The sequence below is a fragment of the Sceloporus occidentalis genome, unplaced genomic scaffold (genome assembly GCF_023333645.1).
Source record: "Sceloporus occidentalis isolate IW3139 unplaced genomic scaffold, rSceOcc1.0.p SCAF_8, whole genome shotgun sequence".
NCBI classification, from domain to species: domain Eukaryota; kingdom Metazoa; phylum Chordata; class Lepidosauria; order Squamata; family Phrynosomatidae; genus Sceloporus; species Sceloporus occidentalis.
In genome coordinates, this window is record NW_028316988.1 from 5,842,319 (window position 1) to 5,868,292 (window position 25,974).

General features: G+C 44.2%; 2 protein-coding genes across 5 annotated transcripts; one reads left to right on the plus strand and one right to left on the minus strand.

The window, feature by feature from the left end:
- Window positions 1–836: 836 nt before the first annotated feature.
- SLC35E2B (solute carrier family 35 member E2B) lies at window positions 837–13,966 on the minus strand. 4 transcript variants are annotated; one of them, XM_089534328.1, is made up of 9 exons: window positions 13,871–13,966; window positions 9,186–9,703; window positions 8,288–8,423; window positions 7,300–7,427; window positions 6,217–6,337; window positions 5,666–5,719; window positions 5,369–5,441; window positions 4,686–4,831; window positions 837–4,301 (listed from the first exon to the last, which is right to left on the minus strand). In XM_089534328.1, the coding sequence occupies exons 2-9, from the start codon at window positions 9,526–9,528 to the stop codon at window positions 4,052–4,054; spliced, it is 1,251 nt and encodes a 416-aa protein (XP_089390454.1). In that variant the 5' UTR covers window positions 9,529–9,703; window positions 13,871–13,966; the 3' UTR covers window positions 837–4,051. The 4 variants fall into 4 exon arrangements, with proteins under 4 accessions (XP_089390454.1, XP_089390453.1, XP_089390452.1 ...); XM_089534327.1 differs by lacking the exon at window positions 13,871–13,966 and adding an exon at window positions 13,410–13,458; XM_089534326.1 differs by lacking the exon at window positions 13,871–13,966 and adding an exon at window positions 13,275–13,397.
- On the plus strand, window positions 13,688–25,537 carry LOC149307729 (uncharacterized). The gene is made up of 9 exons (XM_089534331.1): window positions 13,688–14,001; window positions 14,939–15,056; window positions 15,353–15,506; window positions 18,494–18,639; window positions 19,119–19,295; window positions 20,670–20,786; window positions 21,507–21,593; window positions 22,781–22,928; window positions 23,969–25,537. The coding sequence occupies exons 1-9, from the start codon at window positions 13,982–13,984 to the stop codon at window positions 23,998–24,000; spliced, it is 999 nt and encodes a 332-aa protein (XP_089390457.1). The 5' UTR covers window positions 13,688–13,981; the 3' UTR covers window positions 24,001–25,537.
- Window positions 25,538–25,974: the final 437 nt, after the last annotated feature.

Genomic DNA, 25,974 nt, shown 5'->3' on the forward strand with positions numbered 1-25,974 from the left:
GGATTTGGAGGATGTGCTCACAGGCGCAGGAGACAGGGAACAGCGTCATGGATATTCTGATGACCCACAAAGCTAGCTTTCCAGATTCAAGGGTATGTTGGGCAAGGAAGAATAAATGTTCTGTTTCTCCTCTGAAACTATTAGTGGCACTATTGCTTCCCGTGATCTAGACACTATACATCTATTGATGCAGCCTAGAATCGCATTGGCCTTTTTAGCTGCCGCAGCGCACCATTGACTCATGTTCAACTTGTGGTCTACTTGGACTCCTAGATCCCTTTCGCATGTATACGTCTTGTTCTGCCAGGTGTCTCTCTGGCTGTTCTGCAAGAGATGTATGCGCCCTCTCTAACAAATAACACCCCTACTTTTGTTGTATTGTTTAAACAAAATCAGCAAATGAACTGAAAAGAAATGTTAGCTGGCTAACAGCAGCATGCTGAAAGTATGTGCATAAATTCAAAGAAACGTTAATTCTACCTTTTATTTTACACTTGACTAATATAGGCCTGTTACAGACTGCCAAAATAAAGCTGCTTTGGGTCTCTTTGGAGGCATGCTGTTTAAATGATGCATGCACCCGAAGAATCCGGAAGCTGCACCAAAGCTGCCCTCCAGTGCTTAGGAATGGAGTGTGGCTTTGGCGCGACCTCCGGACTCTTAGGACCCATGCGTCATTTAAATAGCATACCTCCAAAGAGACCCGAAGCAGCTTTATTTTGGCAGTCTGTAACAGGCCATAGTGTCCATTCCAGTTTTCACCCTACATCAATGCTAAAACGTTTCGGGGAGATGTAGTGTTAAAGATTATGCGTATTTAAATAAGGCATCCAGTCAACATTAAAAAAACACGTTATTTTTAATTTATCAAAGCAGATATCTTCGATGGAAACAGTGAACAAGAACAGGAATACACAGCATTGGAAATTACATTTAAAAAAATGAACGTTGCAGCAAGCAAGTCCCATAATTTATCGGTTTGCATTTGATACAAACCGACAAAATGATATCCACAGGATTGGTCAAGTGGGATTTTAAATAGACCTCACAGTTGCATCAAGGTGATTATGCGCAGAGCTTAGAAATGTTGCTTTTTCCTCTACAACTCCCAACATAGTCGGGGGATTCTGGAAGTTGTAGTACAAAAGTCTTTTTCCAAGTTCTGATTAAGCTTGGAAGCTAGTTGGCAATATGAAGGGCGTTCTTCGCCAGCATTTTCCAGCCGAGTGTGATGGACCACCATTCCTATCATACCCAGACACCACAATCTTCTACGATGGATTGTGTAGTCCAAAATACCTGGCTAGGAAAGGCTGCTCTATGTCAAGTAAACACTGAAAGAGTGAGTACTCAAAGAACGTGTTGGATAGTATTATTTTCTATCTCATATTGACATCCAGAAAGCTGAGGTTTGGCCCCCAATGCAAAAGCACCAGCAAAAATGTTAAGTCTTCAAGTTTTCACAGGAAGAAAAGGGTACGTTTCCATTCCTGGGAAACAGGTCCATGCAACTATTTACCTGGCATTACTTGCAATTGCAAATGAGAAGTACAACGTGAACTTATATATGCTTTTTCCTTGGAAGAAAGTCTCCAAGAACATACCCACAAAGTTGGAACTGTGAAATTTATGACCCAAGATAGAAAGACCTATCCCCAACACGGCTGTGAACTTCTTAAATGTCATGGCTTCCCCTTAAAATCTTGGGGGTTATAGTTTGGCAAGAGTAGCAACGATTCTGTCAGGTACTGTGAACAGACCAGGCTTGTAAAAACCGACCAGAACCTCAGGTTTTACTACCTGGAGCTTGGTGTAAAAGGCATTCACTTGGCATGAACCTGAGTCCAAGTCTCCAACTGTCCCAATCCCTCTGCCATCCCATCTCAATGGAGACCTCCCTTCTTCAGAACTAGTGTTGCATTCATAGGCAAGTGCAGCCATACTGAGGTTACAATCCTGTATGTATTTGCCTTTCCATAAACCCTATGGAACGAGGCTTGTCTTTCAACTGTGTACACCTCAGTCCCACCAATACTTGGCAAGCAGTGGCTCCCTCAATGTGTTCAACAAACTCTCCCCCCCCCCTTTGTTTCTTCCGTCTAGACATTGTGGAAGATTGAACATTGGCTCTTTTGCATCCTAAGTTGGTGTTGACTTGACTCCTCTAAGAAGCAAGGCAAGGACTAGCAATGGCATATCGCACAGATGGGATGGGATCTCAGCTGGATGGCTCATTGCTGTGAATCACTCCATAGTTAAATCCCTTCCAAAGAAATGGCAACAATACTGGGCTAGACAGACCAATAGTATGATACGTTTGGTGCTGGGGTGCTGAGAATCCCACCAAGTTGAGATGACAACCCATCAAATGCGGATCCGCAAAGATGTGGATCCTATCAAGCAATGTCCAGACTGTTCAGCATGAGTCCCTGGCAGTACACTGCCTCACTTTCTCTCTTGCTCAGCATGCATAAAATGAGCATACAACTATAAATGACTTGCCTTATATACTCATACGTTTTAGTCAATAAATGGACTCAAAAAACCTAGGTCAATGCAAGTACTGTACTTTAACTCTTATCAAAAAGGGAACTATGCGCTGGTGAAAGGTGAGAGCTTAATCTCTTCTCAGAGGACCTAAGAGAAGCATTAACCTCCTCTACTATGCATCCATCCAGCCTTTAGGGTGAGCGCAAACATTAACATCATTTTCCTTTGCGTCATCCTTTATATCCTTTGTAAAGGTTGCTAAGTTTTACTCTCTCGACTTATCCATGGGTCATATCAAAATCCGTAATTCTGGCCCCAAAACCTACCCTTGACTCATACATGAGATTGACTTACAGTCGCATGTATATACGATATGTCTAGCTTATCTACAATATTTAAAGACTGAAAGAGAGAGAAAGAGACTTCTCCCCTCTTTCATCCTGTTTCAATTTACTCTTTTGGAAGAATGCTTCATTCACCAGGAAATATACCTGTGAAGCATCATTTATTGCTTGCCTGCAGAGTACAGACATGGAAAAAAGGGTAATTCCTGCTTGCAAAATGTTTTCCAAACCTGGCCCTAAGAACCCTTCACAGATTTCAACTCTGAAATGCACTGCATTGTATTACACTTACCATTCCAAATGTAAATTTGGTCTGTGCAAACTGCTTATGTAATCTCAGCCATACCTGAATATCTTGAGAGGGCTTTACCTATAGTAAGACAGTCTCATCCATTCCTAGAGATGGTTAACAGTGTGCATTTGCATAAGGGCCTAAGTACACTAAAGGCACCAGATCCATCTGATCTTGGAAGCTAAGCAGGATCAGCCCTGGTTAGTACTTGAATGGGAGACCACCAACAAACACTAGGAGCTATATTTCAGAGGAAGGAACTGGCAAAACTGCCTCTGAGTATTCCTTGCCTAAGAAAACCTAAGGAATTCATGGAGTTGCCTAAGTCAACAGGCAGCTTGAAGACACACACACACACATTTGTGTTTCAGTTTATGCAGCAGATGAGACATGTTAGTGGTTAAGAATCCTTGCAGCCCCAGTTTTATCCCCTTTGCTGGTCTGACTTTTTAATGGTCCTCAAACTTGGGTCCCATAGTGGCAACTGACATCAACTAACATGCAAATAAAAAAACCTGACCGGTGTCTTTCAAAATGCTGTTACTTCTGCTCACATACAGAGTGGAAAAAATCTTGACCGTTCCCTGCAGAAGGCAAGTATTTTTGGCCTTGTGTATGTAAGGAAATGAAAGGGAAAGATGCCACATTTCACATTGTTTTGTTAATGGCCAGACCTCACAAGAATTCCTCCCAGATTTGCATTTCTCCTTTCCAACAAAACTCAAGTGTTGAGTGTGATTTCCAGCTTTTTCATCAACCCTGCTCTTCTTTACATCCTCTTTGCGGGATGGTCTCCCATTTTTCTTGACTGCAAAACGTATCCCGCAGCACAGCCCTGGCACTGCTGACTGCCAGGCGAAGGACTCCCGGGGAAAAAACAACGTTCGCTGTGGAAAAGCCATGATGAAAAGGGCAGAGGGCCAACTCACTCGTAGGGCTTTAAATCTGCTGGAATGAGGGGCTCCGTGTCTTCACTTGTAGCCTGGGACGAATGGGGCGATGATGGCACTGCCAGGCTCTTGAGGGTGGCCTGCTGATGTTGCTTGGCTTTGTTATAGAGCAGAACTCCAAGCGTCACTAGAACTGTCCCGATGGCTGAAAGGCTGGTGATCTTGTTACCAAACACAATGATACTGAGCCAGATGGAAAGGGCATGCTTGACTGTGCTGGCGACACTGAAAAGGGGACAAGAAAACGGAGTGAGTGAGTAGAGAGGAAATAAAAACATCATTTTAAACAGTGAGATATGGCCTTTAAAGATCCTCTTGTCAGATCTATCATGGCCTTTCTTATGTCTCATCTAGCACTACTGTTCCTCCTCTTCAGTAAATCGGAACTGAGACTGAACTGAAGATAAGGAGTCTCAAATCCTTGCCAATATACTAAAAATCACATCTTTTAAGAGATGGCCCTCATCTCCTTTGTGTACCCCTGTTCCCAATTTAAATAGCATCGTGAGCTGTCATGAAGATTAAATTCTGGACAAAACGTCGGAAACTTAACTGCTGAAATGCAGAAACAAATTTCATTTCTACCGCAGAACCAAATGAACTGCTCACCTGAAAGTTACAGGAGAAATCTTGCCCATCAAGGCATAGGCTGTAACGCTTTGAAGGTGAAAAAGGACTCCGTCAATCAGGAGCAGCACAACAATGTCCTGGTTATACTGGAAACTCCTTCCGCTCTTCCCAATGACTGGCATATCCTAAAAGCAAAAACAAGAACATAAATAGCAGATGGCCCTTCACCCTTCCATATACAGAAGCCAACCAGGTGGGGAGCTGGACCTTCCTCCTATGCTGGCTGTGGTTTAGGATATTCCCTTACACAGGCTGCTTGAGGGAGTGGAGGAGATGTTGTGTGGCACATATAGCTCTCTATTCTAAGGACAGAGAAATGGCCAGTTGGGACTTAGCAGAAGCTGCTAAGGGAGTGGCCATCCTCACTACCTTCCAGCATCTGCTACCTGGGGCAGTTGCTTATCTCTTTCTAAAGTTAGGACCTGTCTTTGACAAGGAGTATAATGGCAGAATATAGTTTTGCAGAAATTTGGTCACCATTTCTATCCCATATATCAGACTTGTCATTATCTCTAGGTCCTCCAGTAACTAAAATTTGGGAAGGACATCTTCTAATCATTTCCATATGTCCTTCATTATTTGTTTTTCTGACCAAAGCAGAAGTAAACGACACTGTTTTCGATTCACAGAAACCTCCCATCACTTCCCTCTGCTTTTCTTACCATGAAGAAGATCCAAGCCGGAATTAGCATGATCACAGCAGCTGTGCTGGTATAGAACTGCAGCTCTGGAGCACTACAAAAGCATATGGAGGGAGGGGAATAAATGGAGTGAAATTAGCCATTTGCATGGGCATGATAACTGCAGAGATGAAACAGGCATTGAAAAAACAGAACTCGGCAGTGTGCTGAAATCTAAAAAATCACACATTCTAAGAGATGATCCTGTGCTTTCCCCCTAAATCCATCCATCGAATCAGAGACAATCATGTTTGTTTCTAAAATATGGCAGGTACTTACGAGAAGCGGTACTTGTCTCCACTAAGCAGTTTCTTAGAGAACACGTTCTGCAAGCTGTAAGGAGGGAAGGAAACCACGTTTATTTTTAACCATCGCTGGGGAAAAACGCAAGCAAGGGAAAGTCAGTGGCTGAAACCAACGAAATGGGGATATGAATAAAAGCAATGGATACATGAATACCTCATAGTAAACCAGGATGCCACATGTGCAAAGCCTGATTGTTTGACTCCTCCTGAAATAGGGAATCAAACTAATCTGGAAATCAAACCAGAGTCCATGGTCCAAAGCACACTGAAGAAACAATCCAGTTTGAGGCCACTTTAACAGCCCTGGCTCAATGCTAGGGAATTCTGGGAACTGCAGTTTTGTGAGAGACTTAGCCTTCTCTATCAGAGAGCTCAGGTGCCACAATAAACTATGGCTACATTTTTGTTTTAAATTATTGTAAGCAGCTTTGGGTCTCATTCAGGATGAAAGGTGGGATATATTAAACATATATATATATATATATATATATATATATATACACACACACACACACACACACATACCAGTCCATGATGTTAGTAGACAAAGCTGCTGAGAAGCCAAGGACATTGAAGCTCAGCTCAGTCGCAGTGCACAGAGCAAGGCCTCCCATAACTGGAACAAGAGAGAGGTTCACTAACAGTCCTGTGGATTTCAGAAACAAGAGAGAGAAAATAACTAAGGGGCACAGTCATGCTTCTGAACATGCTTAATATTTGCAAACTGCCTCCAAGCATTATGTACTTGATATATGGAATGCACAGACTTTGGAAATGTTATTGAAACGCATAGATATAGGATGGGGGACACCTGGCTTAACAAGACTATGTGTGAAAGGGATCTAGGAGTCCAAGTAGATCACAAGTTGAACATGAGTCAACACTGTGATATGGCAGCTAAAAAGGCCAATGCGATTTTAGCCTGCATCAATAGAAGTATACTGTCTACATCAAGGGAGGTAATAGTCCCACACTGTCCTGCTTTGGTCAGGCCCCACCTGGAATATTGTGTCCAGGTCTGGGTACCACAATTCAGGAAGGATATTCACAAGCTGGAACATGTCCAGAGGAGGGAGACCAAAATGGTAAAAGGTCTGGAAACCATGCCTATGAGGAACAACTTAGGGAGCTGGGTATGTTTAGCCTAGAGAAGACAAGGTAAAGAGGTGATATGATAGCTCTGTTTAAATACTTGAAGGGATGTCATGTTGAGGAGGGAACGAGCTTGTTTTCTGCTGCTCCAGAGACTAGGACCCGGAGCAATGGATGCAAACTGCAGGAAAAGAGATTCCAGCTCAACTTTAGGAGGAACTTCCTGACAGTAAGGGCTGTTTGACAATGGAACAAACTCCTTCATAGTGTAGTGGAGTCTCCTTCCTTGGAGGTCTTTAAACAGAGGCTGGATGGCCATCTGTCAGGATGCTTTGATTGAGAGTTCTTGCATGGCAGAATGGGGTTGGACTGGATGGCCCTTGGGGTCTCTTCCAACTCTATGATCCTATGAGTCTATGTGTGTGTATGCGCATCTGTCCGTCTGAGAAAGACTGCTGTATAAATCACTTCTGTACATTAAGTGACAGACACATATCCATATTCATTATTACTTACCAGTGTATTCCCCCAAAATCATACGGGACATAATAACTGTGAAAATGGGTGCAGAGCTTTTAACTGTCTCAGCAAAGGAGACGGCAACGTTCTTCAGACTAACTAGGCCCAAGACCACTGTTGCAAACCTGAAAGGATAAAAGAACAACTAGCTAAAGACAAACACTGTGATTTATAATAAAAACCAGTGGACAAAAACAAGAGCAGAATCTTCTGGTCGATTTTTAGGTAATTTGCAGTAGGTCATCTGGCTTGTGGCACTCACTACACCAGCAAAGCCCATGAAGTAACTTTACTTTGCCAGGTTCAGGGGCTACTGCATGCTTACAGAAGCTCAGGAGAAACCACACAACTGGTCAAATAATTCAGTCTCCTGATAGTCTTGGGTTTCATGAAAGGAAATGCCACCCAGTTACTAGCTCTTATGGTTACTTGGGCCTGTTACAGACTACCAAAATAAAGCTGCTTCGGGTCTCTTTGGAGGTATGCTCTTTAAATGATGCATGGGTCCTAAGAGTCCGGAGGTCGCGCCAAAGCCACACTCCATTCCTAAGCACTGGAGTGCAGCTTTGGTGCAGCTTCCGGATTCTTCGGATGCATGCATCATTTAAACAGCATGCCTCCAAAGAGACCCGAAGCAGCTTTATTTTAGCAGTCTGTAACAGGCCTCAGATATTTATTAAGCATTTTCAAGCATATCACAGAAGACGTCTTCTTTTGATTTTAGGTGGCTCAACAGAGACTTGAACCTGGATCTTCCAAATGTATGCAGCACAGAAGTCTATGATTCAATGGACTGATTCAGTATCAGATGAGTTCTGATCTTCTGGAGCTTGTAAAGATAGAAACGGCAGCAATGGACAGAACTCTTTTCATACCACAGGAAACGCAAGACTGTACAAGAAGAAGTGGGACCCCAATTTGATGCCTCGAGCACTAGGTTCTTAAATAAATAAATGAACATGAACTCACACAAGCTCTTTCTTACCTCATCAGTCCAACAAACAACATGATCATGATGAAATTGGGAGGGTACGAGAGGCGAGTCTTGTGTTGGTACAGGCAGCAGGGGACAAACATTTTGACACAGCCGATGAAAGTGGTGGAGAGCATCTGGACAGCACCTGAACAACAAACAAAAAGATACCCAGAATGAGAGAGGAACCACAGCAGATTTGAACCTGCCTCCCCTTTTGCCCAGAACAGGGATGCCACTTGCTCACTCCCGCAGCTTGGAAGAGTGAAGTCCTTCTCCTTGGCAGAAAACCTTTGGCTTGGCAGATGTTTTGGCCTATAGCCTCTATACCTCCTCACCATTGGTCCTGGGAGCTGAAGTCCCAAACATCTAAAAAGGCAGAGGTTCCCTGGCTCTGTGCACAGGCGGCTGTATTTTCTGTGAGCCCTTGATATCCGTGGGCTTGCCATTCCCAGACTGAACTGTCTGCGGACAGCAAGCCCTGTTGCTTTCAATGGCAAGCGTGTGCACGCACCCACCATTGAAATCAATGGGACTCATGGTCTGATATTTTTGGGATGTGTGTGTCCAGAACAGATCCCCCACAGATACGAAGACGGACTGTATATCCCACCTCCATCCCAGTCTGGAACTCAAGGTGGCTTGTAAGAGTTAAAACAGCTAAAAGATTAACATCGTGCAAAAATTAAGCATATAACTACATTATCAATAAATTTAAAAGCATAAAAAAACCATGAAACTCACTGGGTGAAACTGGCCCAGCCACTTTCTCTTACTCTGATCTACCTTTTAGAGGGATAAAAGTGGGAAAGAAGCTATGTACCTGAGCTCATAGGAAGAATAGTGGGACATTATAATAATTAATTAATTAATGATAATATAGGATGTTGTTTGGGGTGGGAATAATTACCCAGCATGCTTGGCTCCCCTTCCAGAAGCGAAAGAATGTACTTGTTAAGGAACAGTGTGCAAAAGCTGAAGAAGAACCACAAGGTGAGGTATGTGAGAGCATGCGAGTTCCAGATGCCCAGATCTGACTCAATGACAGTGGTCTCAGTGATGGTGATCTTCAAAACGTTCTCTTCTGGCACGCTGTCACTCCGGGCAATGACAAACTTTTCGCTCCGGCCGTGGAAGAGGGAACCTAGCTGGAGACCTTTGCTCTTGGGCTTTTCCTCTGGGAGGAGAGGAGAGGTGGCAGTGGCAACCGTGACTGAACTTTCCAAACTCTGGCCGCTTGCGAGGTTGGCCATCTTGAGGAACCGGGATGATGTCTGCCTTTGACTTCGTGAGCATTGATCAACTGCGGTATTTAGCTGAAGTCAGTTGGATCCTTCGGTTCCTGGGAGGCTGAGGAACTTTCCCAAACAAAGCTCATCTTGCTTGCGTTTAACTTGAGATGGTTTCCTTTGACTATGGTCCCATTCCCTGCAGGTAAAAGAAAAGAAAAAGGAAGCTTTTTAAAACAAGAACATGGATTTGAAAACTTTAACATCCCTATCATGGAATGTAAAAGGACTAAACGACAAGAAAAAAAAGAGTGTTTAGGAATCCCATTGAATTCATGGATCTTTCAGTCACTCACTGCTTTTAACAATATTTTCAAGCAGTGGGCGACTGAAAAAATCCATGGATAAGGAGGGCAAACTGTTCAAGCATGGTTACACGGAAGTAAGTTTGTCTGTATTCAATTACATTTACTCCCATTGCACATTGCCTGGGAATACAGTGCACAGTGTGTGACCTAGAGTACATCTCATTGAAGTCGCCTACGTTCAGGAGACATGCACAGAATTGCACTGTAAGGGTGTTTTATATTTTACCTTTTCTAATCAAACATTTCACTTCAGATGCTTTGGACTACTGGAAAGAGATGAGGGGGTTTTATTTTTATTTGTGTGTGTGTGTGTGTGAAAACCCCACGCTGTTTTTGCACAGATCTGGCTTCAAGCACAACCCTGCCCAGTCGACTGCCAATCTTCAGACAAATCAATTAAGCTGTAAAGCCATGCAATATTTACCTTTGAACATCCTTGGCACACAGATAGATTGGGAAAAGCTGCTGCATTAAGAACCTTAATCTGTTTAATGGAGCTATTAAAATGGCATTTCGAAAGACAAGGCAGTGAGTTGTTGCCACGTCTTTTGAAAGTAACTCAACTCCTTCCCTTCTGTCTGCAAAACTTACGTGTCTCTTTGTAAAAAAAAGACAAAAACCCAAAGAGGAGGTTAATGCATCTCCAATTTTGGAGCTGATATTATTGGCCCCTGCAATATTGCTCCCAAAACAGATGTGGGCACAAAGTTGGCATCTGGGTTTGTGGTAGGTTTCGTTCCTGTATTACGTTCCATGTTTAGCTCATGGTCACAGAGGCCCCATACAGACAGGCCAAAATAAAGCTGCTTTGGGTCACTTTGGAGGTATGATGTTTAAATGATGCATGCGTCCTAAGAGTCCAGAAGCTGCGCCAAAGCCTCGATTCAGTCCTAAGGACTGGAGCGCAGCTTTGGTGCACTCTTGGTGCATAGCAGCTGCAGCGGCTAAATTAAAGCCCTTGGTTTTCCTCCCTGCTGGGGACTATTTGATAAGAACCTCCTATGTCTGGATGCAAACTCAACATGAGGGAGGGTTTTCTTCTTCTTCTTAATAGTGTAGCTAGGTCCCAAGACTTCCATGCCATGGATCCAAGGCAATGTAGCTGCTTTGCATGCAGACAGACCCAGTTTCAATACAACTGTAGAGCTGTTGTTAGTCTGTGGCAGTCAATACTGAGCTAGTAGATCTGGAATCTGATTCAGTGCATGCCCTGCAACATTGCACAGGTAAACATCTGGGCACATGGGTCCAAGAAACAACAGAGAGTGGTCAAGATGGCAAAAGCTATTTATGAGGAAGAACTTGCAAACTAGCAGAGCTTGCAGCAGTTTCCTTTTGTCTGAAAGCCAAAACACACAGCAGAAATAATCCAGTTTGATACCGCTTTACCTGCCCTGGCTCAATGAAGGAAAAGAGATTCCAGCTCAACATTAGGAGGAACATGTTGACAATAAGAGCTGTTGGAGAGTGGAACACACTCCTTCAATGGAGAGCGGTGGAGGCTCCTTCTTTGGAGGTCTTTAAACGGAGGCTGGATGGCCATCTATCAATGGGGATGCTTTGACTGAGAGTTCCTGCATGGCAGAATGGGGTTGGACTGGGTGGCCCTTGGGGTCTCTTCCAACTTTTATAACTGGCAAACATTAAATGATTACTCTGCTTTTGCTATCCCTGTGTTCTTCAGTCACGCAACCAGCTGCAAGCGATGTCTTTCAACTCCTACATAAGGCAAAGAGGTCACCATTGAAATGGGTACATTCAGTAGTCGGTCGAAAGGAACGTTTAACTACAAAGACGTGTCACAGCTGATCTGAACGGTTCCTGTTCCTCAGCCGAGGGAGGCTCCAATGTTAGCTTGGATTTGTCACGGAGGTTTGGTTCTGTTTAGGTTCACTGACTGAGCCAAAGTTTTCTTCTCTTGGTTTCCTGTCCCTTGACAAAACACAACACCGTTGACATGGCTGGGATCATTACCTATCACTGACGTTGTAAATAGTGAGACACAACTTAGTAAATATTGCAGTGAGCTTAGTAAATAGACACCGAGCCTTCTCTGTCCGAGAGCCCTAGTGCCACAATGAACTACAGTTCCCAGGATTCCCTAGCACTGAGCCAGGGCAGTTGAAGCGGTCTCAAGCAGGATTACTTCTGCAGTGTGTTTTGGACCTCTGGCAAACCGATCCTGGGGTTTTCTTGGCAAGGCTTGTTCTGAGGAGGTTTGCCATGGCTTTCCCTTGAGGCTGAGAGAGTGTGGCTTGTTCAGTGAGTGCCATGGCTGAGCTGGGGACTGGACCCTGGTCTCCAGAGCCATAGTCCAGCACTCAAACCGTTGTGCCATGCTGGCCCTTGTATAGAATACCACTTGGGAAAGTTACTTATTTAGATTGCAACTCAAAGTCAGCGTGGCGGAGTGGTTTGAACGCTGGACTGGGACACTGGGAGACCAGGGTCCGAATCCCAGTTTGGCCATGGAAGCCCAGTGGCTGACCTTGGGCAAGCCACACTCTCTCAGCCTCAGAGGATGACTGTGGCTGTAGAAACTGGCCAAGAAAACCCCAGGATAGGGTCTGCCACAGAAACAACTTGAAGGCGCACAACAAGAAAGTCTGCAACTCCCAGAATCCATCCGATAGTATGGCCAGGTTGGCTGGGGATTTTGGGACTTGTAGTTCACGTAAAGATCACATAAACACGCACAATGACGTCCCACAGAACCTTATCTTCCAATTCAGCCTTTAAGGCGAATTCAGACTCCTTGCTTCTAGCATCCTGGGGTCCATAATACATAGTCAGATCCCTGTTAAAACCCACCCTGACCCTCCCCTGCCTCTTTGGGTCCTCTTTCCCTTCCAAAGCCCCCGCATCTCAGGACTGCAACTCCCATCAGCACCGGCCCAGAGCAAATGGATTTGGCAGGCAATGGCATCTGCAGGACTCCCAAGTCAGAGAACCACTGCTTGGAGCCCAGGCTGCATCTACACTATAGAAAGAAACAACAACAATAATACACTGGAGAAACAATCTGGTTTGACAGCACTGGGAACTGCCATGGCTCCCTGCTGTGGGATTCTGGGAACTGTAGTTTGTTGGGGCACCAGAGCAGAGCTACATTTCCCAGAATCCCACAACATGGAGTCCAAGTGCCAGAGCAAACTACACTTCCCAGAATGCCACAGCAGGGAGCCAGGGCAGTCCAAGTGGTATCAAACCGTAGTATCTATACCAGTGCTCCCCAATTTACTGTGCCCTTTAAAGACCTTTTGGACTCCAGCTCCCAGGAGCCCAGGCTACTGGCCAACGTGGCTGAGGCTTCTGGGAACTGAAGTCCCCAAGCCCTGATCCCTGCAGTGTGGCTGCGAGCCCCTTTCCATCAAGCAGCCAAGGGCCCCTCCGTCGTCTCACCCGCAAAGGCTCCTCGGCCATCTCTCTTGGGAGCCTTCCCTCCAGCAAAGGAGGGCCTCTGTGCAGCTCCAGTCTGGCCAAGCATGCCCCCCGCGCTTGGCGTGCAATGGTTCGCTCCAGCCCCAAGAGACCCACCTGCCTCTGGCCCCAGACACGTCCAGGCCTCCCCTCCAGGAGCCATGGTTGCGCCCAGAGGGAGGGGCCAGGAGGAGAGGCGTGGCTCCTGCCTCTCGAAGGCCCCGCCCCCGTCAGTCGGCTTGCCTCGCTGGAAGGAGGGAGGGGCCAGGAGGGGGCGTGGCTCCTGCCTCTCGTTTGTGTGAGGAGTACTACTACATTTCCCAGCATTCCCAGGGCAGTTAAAGCAGCCTCAAACTGGGTTCTTTCTCCTTGGACTCCTCTTCCCAACGGAGGGAAGGGCAGCGTGGCTCAAGAAACTGTTTCTCAATAGCAAACAGTTGTCCATCGTCGCTCCTCTTTATTCAAAGCCTGTCAATCAATGCCTCAGCGTGGCGCATGCGCACTCCCTCCCTCGGAATGCCCAAGCGGCGCAGAGCGGACACTTTGACCAAAATGGCGGACCGGAAGTTTTGTTTTACCGGAAGTGGTGCCGCTCCAGCCTTCCCCCATCTCTATGGCCTCCGCCGCCATCAGGCGCGCCTCAGACCCGGAAGCGGAGCCGAAGCCCGGGCCATGCGACGGCCGCTGCCATGGAGCCGCCGGACACGAGGTAGAGCGGCCCCCTCGCGCCTCCCGGGAAGGGAAGGGGAGGGCCGGCGGCGGGGCTCTTGCGCGGAGGGAAGCGGCCGACTACCGCTCCGCCTCTGCGCTCGAGGCCCCGCCTCCCGGCATTACGTCAGGACGGCGTCACAGCACTGCTGCTCCTTGACGTCATCACGTCAGCTGACGTCATGTTTCCATATGTGTGTGTGTGTGTGTGTGTGTGTGTGTGTATATATATTGTATGTACATATACAATATATAATGTTATATATATATATATATATATATATGTATATATTGTATGCTGTATGTAAATATATATATATATATATATATATACACACACACATATATATATATACTGTCTATACACAATATACAATATATACATACAAACAATATATTATATATATATATATATATATACAATATATATATATGTATATATATTGTATATTGTATGTATGTGTATATATATATTATACACAATATACAATATATATATATACACACACACAATATATTATATATGTATATATCGTATACTGTATGTGTGTGTGTATATATATATATACTATACACCGTATACAATATATATGTTTATATTGTATATGTGTATATATATATATACAATATATATGCACACACACACAATGTATATGTATATTTTGTATACTGTATGTATGTATGTGTATATATTATACACAATATACTATATATATATATATATATATATATACACACACACACACACACACACACACACACAATATCCCTCTTTTGATTAGTTGTATCCCTTGTCTATTTCCACTTGAGTGTTGTTGCCACTATGCCTGACATCTGACAGGAGCCTTTGCCATTTTGTTCCATCGTCTGCCGATCAATATCTTGGCATTTGCAAGAGGTCCATCGCTGGCTGTCTTGCTTCTCTCCTTGACATTCAGGGTCCTTTTCTCACCTGAGGAAACCCTGCTTTCTCCGTGTCCAAATGATGCCGTAAACTCTCCGCTGCCGAATCTAATGCCGAGGCATCAGGAACTCATCCCAACTCCATGTGGGCCTGTGAGTAAATTCAGAGCATCAGAGAGCAATATTAATCCCAGTTGTACTGTTTGTGCATGTAGTTATCCTTGGGTCTCTTATAGCAACAGCAAGTACATCTTGCCTGATAAAGAAGCCCATGGAGCTTTGAACACTTGCAAACTACATTAGCAGAGTTCAGAGAAATAATTTTTTGGACTGTTATTGTGCAGCAGATTCTAATAGTCATAATATCCAGAGTAACTTTTCTAAGCTCTGTCCTTTGTAAATTTGCTGGAAAACTGCTTAGAAAGCATGTGCATACCTTCTATTTACAGATCAAGCCATGGTCAGAATTGTCCTCTCCTGTCAAGATTTACTTCTGCGTCACCATCCTCTCCCTGTTGAGCGTCATTGGATTGACCATAGAGAACCTTGGCCAGCAAAAGGATGAAGATTTCCCCGTCTCTCTCATTCAGTTGATTGGAGTCGGTAAGAAAAATTGAGACACAGTGTCGTATTGTGGTTTGAATGTTAGACAAGGACTACGGCAGTCCAAGGTTCAAATTCCTGTTTGGCTATGGAAGCATTGTGTACCCTTGGGCAGGTCACACTTTCTCAGCCTCAGAAGAAGGCAATGGCAAACTTACTCTGAATAAAATCTTGGTAAGAAAACCCTGTTCTAAGTAGCCATAAATAAACCACTTGAAGACACACAACAAGGTATTACACTGTGTGACAAGCACATGGACTTCCTTATGGTCTAGTAGTCTCTCAGAAGTGAGGCAGAAGGCTTCCAGCCTCTTGTCTGTACTTGGAAGTACACTTCCCATCTTTAACAGACGCTGTGCCAGTCAAACCTTTTGCATCCCATGTCACTTGAGAACCCACTCATCTAAGAAGTAGTAAGCCAGAGGGAGATGGTGGAGATGTACATTCAGTGCCATCTTTGCAGGAAGGGTGCCAAAGCCACACAGGTGTCTGATATGGATGGACGTTTTGCCCAACCCTGACATTTGAAAACCAGATGCTTTGCCCTGTGAATGGGAGCCAATTCAGACCAAATGAAAACTCCTAGAGTCTTATCTTTGCTCTATATACATCATTCCATATCTGTACACTACATGACCTTTCAGCAAAGACCATGCCATGATGCAACTGGACAGTTGGGCAATGCTCAGCTGTCCATCTTTCCCATGACAGCAACTTTTTAGCCGTGTTTTCTCTCCTCCTCCCTTGTGCACAATGTGATTTCTCTTCTTATCTACATTCTTTAGTCAAACCATGAATCTCCTTTGAGAAGGAGGAGGAGGCCTTGGATGGTTCATATTTCACCAGAACTGCCCTTTCAAGATGTTTGACCACTGGAGTTTAATACTGTCAGATTTAGATGAGCTAAACAGCCAGGGTCCTGTAATATAAACCTTCAAACTGTTAGAAGCTTCCAGATTCAGTTCTTAGCATCTCCTGTTCAAAGGAAAAGGTAGCAAGTAATAGGAAAGACCTCTCGCTAACACTCTGGAGAGTTGGTACCAGACAGAACAGAAACTACTAGGCTAAATGGACAAAGATGCTGACCTGGAATGAGGCGGTTTCTCATGTTCTCTAGAGGCTGGGTAGCCATGAAAGGGCTCTAGCTCAGTGACACCTGCTTTGCACGCAAAAGGTCTGTTTTTCCGTTCTGGAAACCTCAGATAGAACTGGGAAAGTTACATATCTGAAATCCTGGAGAGGAACCAGCAGACCACACTGTTAGTACTGAACTAAAAGGACATAAGGTTTGTCTTAGTATAAAACAAGACTCTGTGTTCTTAGAGATAGGCCCCTCTTGGTGGTGGCACTCCAATGACTGAATATCCTTGTTAGAAATATCCAGCAACCTTGTCTTAGCTTTTCAGAGTTCCATAAAGACTTCCATTTTCCTACTGGTTTGGGCAAAAAAGACTAGCAGCAATTTCAATTATGATCTCCATCACTGTCTTGAAATTGCCGCTGGTCTTTTTTATGGTACTGTTTTCAAACTGGTTGTCTTTAGATTCCTTGATATGAAGTACACTTCATGCAGGCTTTCATGGATTGCACTGGAAGCTGTTGCAGTTCCTGCAAGATGGAAAGGGTTCAGATTGAACTGTTTTAGGTAGATTGATAATAAACATATACACGCAAACACATATACTAATTGCCTTCTCTGCAATGGGCATCAAGAGGCCCAGATTCAAACATCTAGAGTAGGGACAGACAGCCTAAGAGATCCTCACCCGCCTATTTTGGGGTCCTCTAGACACAAATAGGCTGCATACCATCACTTTGGATGCTCACATCATTTCCAGTTCTTATTTCGTGATGGTTCAGGCTGGGGTCCAAAGTAGCAATTAAACCTCACACTGCATCCTCTAAAGGTGTCTGGAGGTACATTTGGGCCAGGGCTGAGACTGAGTCAGCAGTTATATAGATGTAGTGGCTGTTAGTAACACAACAGAAGCCCGATCCTTCACACCATTTGATCAGGAAGAGCACACAGCCAAAGCCAACAAAAGCCCCCACACTAGCTTTAACAAAAAACTAAGACCCCCAAAACACAGCTCTCCTTCTGCTCTCTAACTTTGACTCCATTCTACACGAATCCAAATTTGGACGCAATACAGGTCTCTTTCAAGAGTAATTGTCATCATAGGCAATCTGCAGATAAAAAATAGCAATATGTCATAACCCAGGTAAATTACATTTCAGGAGATTTGCTATAATCAGTAACTCGATGTGGGAGTGATATAATTTTGCCTCTAGCAAGTAAATATTTCTTGTCCTTTTCACCAAGCAACTACTCTTGATACCGCTCCCGTCACATCAGAGATAAGAGGCTTTGAAGCTTGGTATCTAGATAGGTTTGCTTGAAGTGTGTCTGTCCTCTTGTCTGTCTAGATATCTTTGGCTGTGCCAAGGATGTATGTACACCCTTTGCCAGCATTACTTCTGGGAACAGAACACTCTCTCAAAGTGCATTTTAACAGTTTTCAAACATGGCTGTTACCCAAAAAATTGAGGTGTGCTTCTCTGTGGGTTTCCTAGCATTGGTCATTGGCTGCTGCTTGCAGGGAAAAAGGAATCTCAAAACCTAAGTAGAGCTGTCCTGGATCAGACCAAGGGCCAATATTGTCACACATTCATAGAGTTGGAAAGCTAAAGCACCCCTTAAAGATGCCCATCTGTTTAAAGATCTCCAAAGAAGGAGGGCCTTTTAAATCAAAAGGAGCTCCCTTGTCTTCCAGGTCTGTCATTACAAGGATATATGGGCTGAAGGAGTGATGTTCTTTCCCGTCCACTATCTTGGAGATAAGGGAACACCATCTGTCTCACCAATGTTTAATTTTGAAAAATGAAGAAATACCTTAGTTGACGTCAGCCTTTAGCTTCCCATTCATCTTGGGAGATTTTCATCCCCCACGCAGAGGGTAACTGATGGATTTCTCTCTCCTTGGCAGTCTTCTGCATTTACTATGTGGGCCGGGGGATCCTGCAAGAGAACCGCCAGGAGCTCATTGTCTTTGTCCTCTCAATCTCACTGGTCATGCTGCGCTCCATCGTCAACTTCACGGTGCTCTCCGCCAAGCAGAAGCCAAAGTTGCTCGTGAGTGTTTAGCAGGAGGTTTTGTGCCCTGAAGTGAAATAATGGGGAAGTCTTGTCTTTGTGCTCTGTGTAGGTCTGACCAGAGCTCAGGAAAATTAACCTGTTTGAACTTTAGCTCCTAGAAATGGCCATGCTGTCTGATGGAACAAATCCCATCAAACTCAATGAGCATTAGTTCTGAGGACGATATAAGATATAAGGCTGTACTGTTCTGTACTGTTAGGCTTTCACTTGCAGTATAGGAAGTTATGGTACCAGGAATCAGATACAAATGGTTGAGCCTGTTGGTTTAAAACTCACCACAGTTTGCACAATCTATGGTTTCCCATGTTGAGATGTAATGGATGACTGTGGCTAGTCGCAAACTGCAAAATGGAGTTTTTGCAGGACAAGCACAAGCTAATCCGCTTCCTCCTCAGGACAAGGCAGGTGGGTGGGATGGTCCATTCTGACATTCCTGTCCTACTTCGTCCCCTCAGGCTCGCTTCATCTTGATCCTATTGGTCGGTGCCTTTGATGTGATCTGTGCTGTCATCCTGATCCAGAGTGACAGCATGATGGCTTTCCGGGTCGGCGGGGCCTTGGAGAGCCTCCAGGCCCAGTATTTCATGCTGAACCTCTGCTTTTCTATGCTGACCTTTGACTTCCAGGTTCAGGTAAACCCAGGTCTCAAACCAGATTATGACTTGAGAGGAATGCTTGTTTGTCCATCTTTGCCTATGTAATGTGCGCCTCACTGATCTCATAGTAGAACTACCAAGACTGTGGGAACTATCATTACTGAAATTTCCCTTGGAGAGTGGTGGAGTGTCCTTCCTTGGAGGTCTTTAAACAAAGGCTGGATGGCCATCTGTTGGGAATGCTTTGACTGAGAGTTCCTGCATGGCAGAGGTTGGACTGGGGGGCCCTTGGGGTCTCTTCCAACTTTATGATTCTGTTGACTGCCTTTTTACAGACAACACTCACAATGACATGTTGCTAGGATTATGAAGCCACTCCCAAGTTTTTGCCTCAACTTTAAAGGGGCTATCCAGGTTGTTGATCTTATATCTCAGGTAGGTTCAGATCATTGAACAGTGCCTTTACGAGTCTGGGCTAAAACCTGGATTAGCTTGACTGCTTCATTGGCATGGGAGCCACCACTCATGTCATTTACATGGCAAATTATTTAAATTTGGAAAACCAGCAAAATACAAGGAAACTGAATGTTCTACTAAACCTGTTCGTAAAAGACCAGAATCTATCTCTCCATCCTGACCCCTGTCTTGGAGTTGCACTGCTTTAGAATCTCTGTTTGTGTCCGCATCGGATCTTCAAATTCTTCTTTTTAAAAAACAAAATGGCATTTTAGAGATGGCTAACTTGTTGTGTGCAGCAATGTTATCAAAGCAGTGACGCATTTGATTCCTGATGTGGTTCTGTCTTGGAGGAGTCTCTGGCACACTTTTATCGATCATAATTCCTTCAGTTCAAGTAGTTAGTGCCATTATTTAGGGAACCAAAACAGAACTTCCTTTGTGCAATGAGTTATATCAGGGGGCTGGAATGCCTAAGGTTCATGGAGGTACAAAAATAGTTGCAAGGGGAAAGCTTAAAGGAGAAGGGAATCCACTTCTCAACAAAGAAACAAGCCACTGAGCAGCCTCCAGCCTAACTCCTGTTGGTAGTCCCAACTAAAACAGTCCCATTGAATTGGTTGTTAATGTTGAGCCAGCACCTGCCTAAATCCCATTGTATCAGTGAGTCAACTCTAGTTGAAGGAAACAGGGGAGGGAGTGGAAGATCCTTGGAAAAAGGCCAATCCAGCTAGTTGGAAATCTAAACAGGAACATTCAGTCCTGCATAATTTTGTTGCAGGTCTTACTTATTTTTCTTCTATTATAGACCTTGAAATAATTCAAGGAATTATTAACTTTGTTGAAATGAAAGAGTATTACTTAGGAATAGGGATCTATTAAGAATGCCTGGCTAAGGGGCAGATTTCACTCCACCCAACGAGGGCTCACTGACCCTACTGCTTTGCCTTACAGCTCTGCTTGTGTGTTCTGCTTCTTACCACTATCCAGACGATCTCAGTCCTCCACATTGTCTTATTGTCAGTTGGGATTCTCTGGGCTATCCTGAAGGTGACATGCGGCATCATTGCTGTGAGTATTTCTTGAAGCTCAGGTGGGCCTTTCCTGGGGCCAGGGACATTTCCTCTCTAAGAAAACTGTATGAGGAAGTAGCTGCCCTAGTCCTGGCCAACACTGAAAGTTGATAGAGTAAATAGGACAGCTCTTATGAGCAGATCATATATGAGAAACTGGAGCGTGTCCAAAGGAGGGCGACCGAAATGGTGAAGGCTTTGGGAACCATGCCCTATGAGGAACGACTTAGGGAGCTGGGGATGTTTAGCCTGGAGAAGAGAAGGTTAAGAGGTGATATGATAGCCCTGTTTAAGTATTTGAAGGGATGTCTTATGGAGGATGGAGCCAGCTTGATTTCTGCTGCTCCAGAGACTAGGACCCAACGGAGCAATGGATGCAAGCTCCAGGAAAAGAGATTCCACCTCAACATTAGGAGGAAATTCCTGACAGTAAGGGCTGTTCAACTGTGGAATAAACTCCCTCGGAGTGTAGTGGAATCTCCTTCCTTAGAGGTTTTTAAACAGAGGCTGGATGGCCATCTGTCAATGGGGATGCTTTGATTTAGATTTCCTGCATGGCAGAATGGGGTTGGAATGGATGGCCCTTGCGGTCTCTTCCAACTCTATGAGTCTAAGCAAAATATACAGAACTATATGCAGTGCTCTTCCATCAGATAACCCTTCTGATCCAATTAGTGAGCATGCAGTTGGTAAGAAAGACTTATCTTCTCTTTTACAGATCTTAAAAGAGTTAAAACCATTCACCTGGATTTTTCTGAGTCAGAATTTACCTGAAGTGGCTTATCTGGTCTACCTGCTTTACATGGTAAGTCATGCCAAGGTATTTGTTGATTTAACAAGAAGGGCAGAGGGAATGCTTTCATCCTCCAGGGGCTGCCTTCCCACACCAGTTAAATGCCTGTCATTTTGCATTTGCTTGGACTTTTGTCATTGTTCAGAAGCAGAGCCCTCACTTTCAGGAGGGCATGCAACTGGCCAGCTCACCTGAAATGAGTAGTACTAGTGGCGATACTATACTACAGACATTAAAAAGGCACAGAAACCCATTTATACAATTACAAGCTTAACCAGGGTTTTTACACTTCCTGCTCAATCTTCACTGGGATGGAAAAAAAATCTGGCTACTCTTTCAGAAAGGAAGGAAGATAAATCTTCAAGGCAGTAGGAAGCAATATTTACAAAACGGATTCCAGAAAAAGCTGTTAACAGAGGAGGGATTAACCGTTCTGGGCAATTATTACACAGAACAAACACGCTCAACAGTCTCCCAGCTGTCAGCTCTGCACAGACATTTTTGTTCATTAGCTGTCATCTTATTAACTTGACTTTCTGATAATGCTGATGGTAACACAGTGGAGCAGGCAAAAGTAAATGCTTTGCCGTATGTAGGGACAGTTTCTGAATGCAGACATGGAGCTGTAAAAATCCCATTTACTGTAATTCCCATTTAAGGGCCATCTGTATTTCCTTTAGCACATACTAGAACATGGATCTTATTATATTTGATAGAGATTGTTCCGGACATCCAACCGGACTAGAAGTGTGATCATATAAGCAACCGATGAGGAATAGCAATCACCTATCATAGTACTTTTTGTAGTTCAATTAAGTAGTTTAATTTAGAGCACAAGAGTTCCCTTGAACTGTCTGACTTTTAGGGTCGGTTTTCAGGACTCTTTCAGTCGTTGCAACGGTGAATGTGAATTTTAAACCTTACTGCATCATAACTTTGGCTTATGATATCATAAATACTGAAAAGGATGCCAACCGACATTTTATCTTCATTGAAGACCCTGTGGGGCAGGTTGTAATGGGTTTATGCTGACTGATGGACAACTTTTGTCCCTGACAGTGTCACCACTTTTGCAGGCTTATTGGGCTCACACTGCCAAGTTGGGCAGATGGGAAAAGCTAGGTTTCTCCTGTTCTGCTTTATTTTTGTTTGCAAATGTAAATGTCCTTGTGGAACATGGTCTCTTTCTTTCTCCCCAGGTTATCAGAGAGTGGGGCCAAGGGAATTCTTATGCTCTGGAAGCTGCCATCATTACCTGCTCTTGCATTTCTGTAATTATCAAAAGCATCCTGTTCTGGGCATTGTTCCATGTCTACTACAGCTTTGGGCAAGGACTGAGAGAAAGGAGTAAGTTTTTGAGGCAATTAAGCCAGTGGGGTTAAACAGGGGTTGTACCAAAGCAAGAGCAAAAGGAAGATTGTTATTACATGCCTTCAAGTTGTTTCCAACTTACGGTGACCAAGGCAAACCCATCATAGGGTTTTCTTAACATGATTTGTTCAGAGATTTGCCATTGCCTTCCTTTGAGGCTGAGAGCATGTGACTTTGCCCATGGTCACCCAGCGGGTTTCATTGCCGAGCTGGAAATTGAACCTTGGTCTCCAGAATCCAACACACAAACCATTACACCACGCTGGCTCTAAAGCAAGATAACAGACAGTAAACCCCAGAGGATTTGGGATCTCATGCCAGTGTGGGATAGGCATCACTACTTATGCAGCTTTCATCCCCAGGTGTGTTAGACTACACAACAAGAGTTACAGTCCAACACATGGGGGGCAGGTTGAGGAAGGCTCTTCTGTAGCCTGCAAGTGGGTTTCCCTAGAGCACTTTTGCTGAGATATCTGATGAGGGGGGCAGGATTTGTTTCCCTAATGTGCCAGGAATTGGCACCGTATTTATGTTCAATGACTAAAGCTGCTTCCTTCTGTCCTGGAAACCTGTGATGAACTGTGGCCACCAATACCTCACTCTTCAGCACTGATCCACAACAGTACTGCCCTAGAATTTTGGCTGGGTAAAATGGACAATTCGTATTGAATCCTGCAATGGACATCAAAATGGCAAAAATTGTGCATTGACCACTGGTTGGTAGAGAGGTCACCAATCAGCAGTCAAGGCAAAAAGCATTAGCACATTACGAAGGCTTCCATGGCCGGCATCCATAGTTTTTGTGGGGTTTTCGGGCTATGTGGCCACGTTCTAGAAGAGTTTGTTTCTGATGTTTCACCAGCATCTATAGCTGGTATCTTCAGAACACCAGCACATTGATCAAATGGCATTAGAGCAGGATGAATTTGCAAAGATGGCTCCCAAATCGTTTTCTAGATAGGTAGCAACACTGCGATGCCTCCTTTTACTGTTCCTCTCTCTGTTTCTCCTTGCAGTGTTTTCTTCCTATGGAAGAATTGATTCATGAAGCAACTCTCCTTTGTCGAGTTTGATGCAGCGCTCTTATAGAGTGAAAATGTTCAAGATCTGCTCCTGCCTGTCCCCAGGCCTTTCTTGGGAAAGTGAGGCTGAAAGAGAGACGTTAGGCGGAGGAACAACCACAAAACTCAAGTAGACAGTGTTTGCCTGCTGCTCCATGACTGGGCTTCATAGTTGGGGAAGTGTTTCGCTGTCTGGTTGGGTCTCCTTGCTGAAGCAGCTTAGTCTCATAACTCTGACAAATTCCTGAATTAATCAAACATTGGTGAACCGCTCTGAGCTGGAGGCCCCAAACCGAAAAGACAGACCTTAGAAGGCAATGCTTGTGGGTTCTGGTAAAGAGTCACATCTACTTTATGGTTGCAAGCCAAATTTGAGCTTTCTTAAAACTGAAACCGCTGGTCAGAATGCATAGGAACCAGGACCCCCTCATCTTGTACCAAGTAAAACATCTACTTGATGCCAGCAGCTTCTACAGAGCTCCTTAAGAATAGAGAGATTGCAGAGGTCCAAGGCCTAGGGTCTTATCCAGTACCTTCAAGGCTGTAGGAGTTCTGCTTTAATGGCTGTTGCATTTTGTTTCTCTTTGGGGTCTGTGAGGGCCAATGGGACAACTACCATCTGGAGTTGCTGTTTTGCCCCAGAATGGACTCACTTCTGGGAGGAGGAGGAGGAGGAGGGGTAATAACAAACCCAAGCATGCAGTCTGATGAGAAGTGATCCATCAGAGTGAGGGAAAGCAGTATCCATGTAGGATAAATAATCTGCCCTCAAGCTTTTGGGAGCACTTAAGACCTGTCAGGCTGGGGAAGACAGTTAGACTTTGGTGGCTAGAGAAGTACATGGATCTCTTAAGAGAACCTTCCCTGGCATTCACAACACAAGGTTCCCAAGGTTGGAGTAGCACATGCTGCCAGCTCCGATCCTCTTGGCAGCTGGTGACCCTTCTAACTACTTATAGGTCTTGACCTTTCCAGAGCCCAAGGAGCTGGATATGGAGTCTTCTCTGCTGCTTTCCTAGAAATTAAACTGCTTAATGTAAGAGGAATGTGCTGCAGTACAGAACTTTGTTCACTTAAAGTTTAATTTGCAAGACAGCTGCCCAATATGAGGCTACAGAAACCTAGGCTGTTATTTAATACTTAATACTTGCTCCTCTATATGCAGAAGCATGGATCTCGGTGCCTATGCTTTGCTCTGCTTGGAAGCCACACAGTCCTTGGCTCACCACCAGCCATTGGGTTGACCATTCCAGCTTTTACGGGCTAAAACTGTGGCATTTTGCTTGTGTCTGTATTGGCATGACTGATTTCGTGCTAAAGCAAAACAACAACATAAACTACTACTTCTGCCTCCAGGACAAACCTTCTGGTGATTTTGTTTTTGTTTCTGGTCCTCTTCTTTCAAAATAACCAAGTATGTTTTTGTAAAAGGAATCTTTATTACTAATATTAAAACTTTGTTAATATATTAATAGGTTGTTACTGAGCTTGTATTTTTTAATAAAGTGTTGATACCAACAATCAGACGGTGATTGTTGTCTTTCTATTCCTTCTTCATATAGTTCTTCTGTAAGTATTATCCTATATCCTTCATTTGTTTTGGTTAGAATATCTTCCTTTACCCTTGAATAACTAGGTTGGCGACTGTCACCTCGAGGACATTTGCATCAGCCGCCCCTAAATTGTGGAATGACCTGCTGGGAGAGATTCAACAGCTGCATATGCTGTCTGGATTTAAAACAGTATTAAAGACCAGTCTCTTCCAGCAGTTGGCATTTAAACTGTAAATTTTAAATAATAATAATAATAATGATAATAATTTTTATTTTTACCCCGCCTTTCCAAATGCATGATCAAGGCGGCTTACAAGATGAAAAACAATAAAATACAGTTAAAAACATCACAATATAAAATTTAAAAACATCATTACAAGGGGTATGAACGGGAATCTATACAAATCG